This window comes from Humulus lupulus, chromosome 7 (assembly GCF_963169125.1).
Source record: "Humulus lupulus chromosome 7, drHumLupu1.1, whole genome shotgun sequence".
Classification (NCBI taxonomy): domain Eukaryota; kingdom Viridiplantae; phylum Streptophyta; class Magnoliopsida; order Rosales; family Cannabaceae; genus Humulus; species Humulus lupulus.
This window is the reverse complement of record NC_084799.1, coordinates 185,143,663-185,150,843: the sequence shown is the minus strand read 5'-3', so window position 1 is coordinate 185,150,843 and position 7,181 is coordinate 185,143,663. Positions and strand designations below refer to the sequence as shown.

Sequence of the window (7,181 nt, the reverse complement as noted above, 5' to 3'; positions counted from 1 at the left end):
TCAATAAATTTGGAAAAACAGATGACTTATTGAGATAAAGGACAGGGAACACCTATTTTCAGGGTTAACAACCATTTTTTTTTTGTGACATTGAGGAGGGGATGCCTATCACCACCAGGGTTAACAACCATTTGATCTCATCTTACTCCCAAGAAAGAAAACAAAAACCCCTTTATATAGAGCAAAATACTCCAAATAAAGGAGGTTAAAAGAACTAACAAGGAATTTGCACCTATCTCACACAAAATTCCTCCGACGATTGGCTTCCACAACCACCACTGAATAAGAGTCACCCCAATAGAGAAATAAATTCCGAAACTGCCATTAGTGGCTAGTGATTCAAATTCCAATATAACTAACAAGCACAAAGTGAGTTCTTTACAACTCCTCCACCATGAGAATATATACTTCAAATGTAGTAAACACCAAACACAAATCAAAATTTTATCTCAATTCAATTCTACCAATTTAATAGTCAACTCCTTAGCTTCATTGCTATCAAAGACAACAGCATTAAAGACTTCGATAACAAAACAATGAAGAATTGTCAAAATTTATTTTTCCTGAACATCACATAATTCCTAAAATTTACTAACCAACAAAAAATGAATGAGCTTGAGATTACCCTAAATGATACTGATAGCATTTATACTACATCAAATGTTTGATGATGAAATTACACAGGATACCCAACAAAAAAATGCTGATAAACACAAAAGGAGCATATTTTTCCCTAAATTGAAAAAAGAATCCTTACTTAATCAAGAAAACCTGTTTGTCGCCATATCGCATTCCGAACCTGACGAAGATCCCTCCCTTTCAGGGTCCTTCCCACGCCTTCAAGAACCGAATAAGCAAGCATCGGGGATTGCGTGGAGCTTCTCGCCACAATCTCGTGAGGCGGCAGCATTTCAGCTTCGCCATCATCATCACTGACATCAACGTCTACAGCGAAGAAGTCCCGGGGCTTCGACATGGCCTTGGATAACATCGGAACGTTCACCGGAACCGATTGGTGGTACTTCACCGAAGAAGAAGGCACAGGCATTATGCGTTCTTGCGGGGGCTTCGGAATCACCGGAATCAAACGCGAAGAGGAAGACGAAGAAGATGAAGATGACGAATTCGAAGCCTTTTGGTAAAGATTGGAATGGTCCCGGAGATTCGGTGACGAAGTTTCGTTCTCGGGGAGAGCGGCAAGGATTCCAAAACCTTCGGGTTGAGCAGCGAAGCCCTTGGGTTGAAGAAGACGGTTGTTGTTGAAGACGCGAGAGGCAGACGTGGAGGAGGGAGAGGCGGAGCTGTTGTGGTTATGATGGTTGGGTTCGGCGGAGAAATCGCCAGTCCAGAAGATATCGTCCTCGTTCAGCTCGTCACCGTCGCCGGCGCTGGTGCTAGTTACAGCATTATCAGAGGGCGAGTGGGAGAACGCACCGACGAGGAAGCGTTCGGTGGATGTGGATGGCCTGTGGCGGACACGGTTCTTTCCGGGTATGTCCATGACGGGTTCGGGTCAGGATTATTCGATTGGGGCTTCTAGTTTTATTGGAAAACGTGTTTTTGGTTTCGAGAGAGAGGGAGGCAAGAGAAAAAGAGGATGCGGCTAATAGAGTTGGGTGATTATTATTAAGGAGAGAAAAAGCGGTGTGAATGAAAGAACACAAGGAGTGACGTTGCCGCTAAATGTGATGGGGAAATTACAGATAAGGGCCGTTCGTTCGTTTCCAAATCGAGGGTCGATATTGTTTGTTAAGGTTTTTTTTTTCAATTTTTGGTCCGGTTGTTCAGGGATTCTCTTGTTGTTTAAGGATCATGAATCAAATGTGCCTGCCTGTTCGAGTATCGATTATTATTTTGCAAATAAATTTGTTTTGAACTTTATTTTATTAATAAATGTTTTAAAATGATTCTAACAAAGGACTGTACCATCATGAGTTGAAATTTTAGGAAAAAACAGTCTAGTACGAATAATGATGTTTAATATGCTTAAAAGTCTATTGGTGTTTTCAACTTTTTATATTAGGGGCAATATATTTATACCCAAAAATATCTATAAATATTTTATTAATTAAAAAAAATTAAAATTATTTTTAACATTTTTTCTCAATGTTTTTTTTTTTTGACATTCTTTAAAAAAAATTATTAATTTCAACAAATTTATTTTATCTTGTTTTTATAAAAAATTTTAAGGGACATTTGTAGCATAAGTACTCAAAGTTTTTTATTTATACGCGGTATAATCTCAATTTTTTTTTTTTGTGGGAAAAATATTCAATGTTAGTAAAACAGTTATTCCCATGATTTCCGTCCGTTACACTCTGTTAGGTGCTGATTGAACAAACACGTGTCAATTCATGATTAGTCCAACTTACAAATATATTTTAAAATTAATTTTAATAGATTTTAAAATAGAATAATAATTAAAAATACATTTTTAAATGTTAGGAATTAAAATAAAATAATATAAATATATTGAAAAAACTTGAAATACTGGAAAAAAAAAATTTCAAAATTTCAAAATTTATTTAACAAAAAAATAAAACTAAAACTAAAATCAAAATAAAAATAAAAAAACCCATTCATCTTTATCTTCCTCGACTCTTTCTTCTTCCTCACCATTCTCTTCTTATTCCGTTACTTTCTGTAGGTGCTGTTGGAGACAACAAGATCTGGGCAACGGGACTTAGGTGATGGAAACATGTAAGGAACATGAGTGACAGAGACCTCAGTGCGTCATGGCCAACAAAGACCTTCGACTGTGTCGACGACACCTGTTGGTCTTTATTAATCAAATCAGAGATTATACGCAACGGAACAACAATCAAATTGTTAGTTTAATCTCATAAGATTTCTAGATCTACTTCTTCACATGCATATATATATATATTGAATCAAAGACAAAAATAGAAAGTTTACCTCAGGTCCTTCCTTGCTGCAATCTTTTTATATGGCTAAATCCTTGAGATCTCACACCAAGATCTTCCAAAATATTCTCAGCACACAAAGAACGAGTGTGGGCTCGCTATACAAACAATACGCAAAAAAAACTATTTTATCAGATGTTCTCAACACATGAGATCTGATAAAGTTTGGACTTAGGTTTTGTGAAGAATAGTGACTTTTGTTTGTGTCACTGTTCTCTTTCTCTTAGAGAGATTTCTAGATATTTTTCTATCCCTAAAAAGTTGCGTTCTGTAAAACTGATATCCTATATTTAATATATCCAATATATTAAAATAAAATCTTAGTTATTTTAAACAATTTGAAAATAACTAATCAGTTATCATATTTTTGTTTAAATAATAATATTTTAATCAAATTATAATATCTCATTATTTATTTAATATTTAAATAACTAAAATTGTGGAACCTAGAAACTGATTACAGTCTCTTATGTGTGTAGCACAGTGACTGTGCATTGTGCTACACGTGTACCACATGCCAGTGATGACATGTGATTTTTCTAATTTTTATTATTATTTAAATACCAAAAATCCCAAAAAATAAATTAATTCAAAATTAATTATATTTTTGTTAAATCAAATAATTAATTAATTACACATAATTAAACAATAATTATGTTTGATACATAGAAAAATATTTTACTTATCACATAAGTCCTTTTTGCCCGTTTTTGTATTTACCTTTGTCAGTGATTGTTTGAGCCATTTAGGGGACCATGGACCTATAACATTAAGCTCCAATAAATAAACTAAATAATTAAACTCTTTAATTATAATAGTTAATTTATTAATTTTGATATTACTCCACTATAAATTCAGAATTGCACTCTTTATGTTATAGATATACTTTTACAGAAATCTTTTCTTAAGTCGTCCATTGATACAACCATCTTACAATAGTTCAACCCTCTAATTAATTGTTAGGAAAATATTGTTTTGCCTCAATGGAAATGATTATAATATTACAACTCTATGCAATATATTACAAATAAATAATTATTGATTAAATAAGGTTACAACTCTATAACTGAAAATTACAAATAAACAAAGAAAAGGAAGAAGATGATGATGAAGAAGAGAATAGTGAGAATACAACTCTAAGCAAAAGATTACAAGTAAAATAAAGTGTTTAGACCAAAAGAAAAGATTACAACTCTTAAACAAAATATACAAGTAAATAGAACAAGAGAATAAGAAAAAAAACAATAGAATAAAAAGAAGAATAGAAACACAAGTAAACTCTCACTTACACAACCTAAGTGAAGAGGGTTGGGGATCACCAACTTGAACAAGGTTTAAAACATTTGTCCAAAAGCTTATTTCCCTCTAACTCAAGCACTAAGGGATCTCTCTCAAATATTGGAAAAGCTTTCTGGAATTATCAAGCCTCAAGGTGTTTTTAGCCAAGTGCTCTAATGGATAGAAATGTTGTGTCTTACAAGTGAGCTATAGGCTCCTATTTATAGAGTTTCGAGACGCCCTTTGAATTTCAAATTCCACCAACTCCTATAGTTATTACCAATGTTTAATTTGATTAATATGGAATTAAAAATGAGATTTGGGAGTTATTTGGGTTTTTTGAGCCGTTCAACAAAGATTGAAAAAACTAAAAATTTTGGTCAGTTTTGGCCTGTGGGCGCGGCCACTGGTCTCTGACCCACAGGACGCGGCCACTGAATGTTGGTGGCCGCGGCCACTGACCAAATTCAGCAAAAAAAAAAGTGTTATTTTTCCAAACGGTTCCAAACCCTCCCAAATGATTTTGTAACTCCCAAAACACATTATTGGGGTTAAAATCATATCTCTAATAGCCATATCACATATGGCTTTATGAAATTCATCTCAATATTGTATAACAACAATTTACACAATAAAGGGTAATATTTGGAGGTTACAAATTTGTAACACCAAATATGTTACATTATTTGGATATATCTCATATATATAAATATTGTAACTCTCTATTATGTGTTACAATATGTGACACACTTTGTCACATTTATTTAATCTAAAACATTATATTATAATATAATATAATTTTACATTATATTATAAAATAATATAACATTAATTAGTTCATAAATTAGAATGGAAGAATTACTATTTTACCTTTCTAATTTACTTCTTATTCCTTAAGTATCATTAATTCACTAGTGAATAATTAATCTATAATCTAATTATAGATTTGAGCTCAAAATCATTCAGTTCCAGAATTAACCCTTAAGGGAACTAATATACGATTCGTTAGGAAAGATTAGATTTCGTATTGTTGATACATGTTCCCAGCCATCCATGATATTAAATCTCCAAAACAAAAGTCATTAGCCTCATTCTTTGAAGAGACCTTAACGAATGAATCAAAAGATTTAATAAACATGAACAGGAGTTCATGAACACTCAGGATTTAGGTTGATCTATAAATGATCATCAGTTATGATATGCATTACAAGTCTTTATTGTTAAATGGTTTTTGGATAAAGACTTTAATTCATGTCGGTCCATGTCATATATAATCATATTATATAAAGCACATTTACCAAGATGTCTTTCCACATCAATAATCCGAATCTAGATTATTTGTATCATTATGATACTCAGTAAACCGTACTTACAACTCCAATTAAAGAATTCCATAACTTTAATTTGTTGTTGTTGACTCTTTTTATTGATTCATGTGATCTTAATTCTCTCGTACTAATACAAGATCACATCCTCAATAATGAATATGAAATTTTTTCTGATATTTACAAAATTATTCAAACAATAATTTAACAATCTAAATATAACAATAATAATGAACCATTGTATTTATTTATTCACAGAAAAACAAATGTCGTTACATTCTTTTAGGACACACTCCTAACAACACCTTCATCGGATCCAAGCTGTTGGGGACAACAAGTTCATAAGATCGAAGCTTCTTAGCACGACAAATGAGGGTTAGGTTTCGAAGCACTAGTATTATTTGGGATTAAAGCCCTAATGCTAACCTCCAACTTTGATTAGTAATGAATTTGACTCATTTTGATGTTGCTTTAAATTTGTTCTTCTTTTTTTCCTCAAAATTTTGTCTCAAAACTCAGGGCCTGATTGGTTAGTGATTGGAAAATTGTATTTTTAAAAAGTGTGTTTCTAAAATAAAATCTGAATTTATAGTTTGAAAATATATTTTTGAAAATGTGATTGGTTCAGTATCTGAAAACTGTTTTTGGGTTATGGAATCTAAAAATATAAAAAAGTGATAGATTTGTAGGATTTTAGGATACAATGATTTGGAATAAGAGAAAACGTGATTTTCTTGTTTTTGATTTTATAACACAAAATTAGAATATTGATTTGAATTTTATTTTAAAAAACATCCTAGATCCCGCTGTTTTCAAGTTTTTAAAATGATAAAATTGGAGGATACTCTACCAATCACACCCTCAGATTGCCCAGATTGTATTATTGTGATTCATTGATTGGATTTTGTTTCGAAGATCAAGATTGTGTTTTGGGTGGTGTTTCTGAGTTGGCTTTTGGGTTTTTGGTGGAGAGAAAAAAAATTGTTGTAATTTGTGAATTATGATTTTGGATTCTTTTTTTATAATTATTTCTCTTATTGGGGCTTTCATTTGTGATTTCTCAGAAAGTGTGCACCCTGTTGGAAAAGGACTCAATTAATTTGAGCTAACTATTGGAAGTGGCGCAAGAGCAAGCTTCCTCAAGCATCTTGATCTTTACTGATTAGGTTCCTATTTGTTTTGCTTTGAATCTTTGTTGGTTGCAAGTTTTCGTTCGTTTAATTGATTTTTTTTTAATATATAATTTATAACTTTTGATAGAGAGAAGTTTGTAAATAAATAGGATTTTTTTTAAAATTAATTTAGATCTTTTATTTTTTTTTCATTTTAAAATATATTTTTTTAATTAAATTTCTATTTTAAAATCTGTTAAAATTAATTTTAAAAAATATTTTTAAGTTGGATCAATCACAAATTACCACATGTTGGTCCAATCAGCACATAACAGAGTGTAGCGAATGGAGATGGACATAATAACTTGTAACGCTCAGGATAACCAAGATTGTTACACTGTGTGTTTAAAAAAAAAGTACTTAACCTACTAGGCAAGTCGTTTGAACTAAAATGTGTAATTAAAGACTAAGTCAAAGTCAAGCAATAAAAGATTTGGTCAACAAAATGATTATTTTTCATTAAAATGTTAAGTTTTTACACG

General features: G+C 31.7%; 1 protein-coding gene across 1 annotated transcript; it reads right to left on the bottom strand.

Moving 5' to 3' along the window:
- Positions 1-526: 526 nt before the first annotated feature.
- Positions 527-1,678, bottom strand: LOC133788921 (protein S40-7). Its single transcript, XM_062226582.1, has one exon. The coding sequence runs from the start codon at positions 1,499-1,501 to the stop codon at positions 758-760; it is 744 nt and encodes a 247-aa protein (XP_062082566.1). The 5' UTR covers positions 1,502-1,678; the 3' UTR covers positions 527-757.
- Between the last annotated feature and the right edge of the window lie 5,503 nt (positions 1,679-7,181).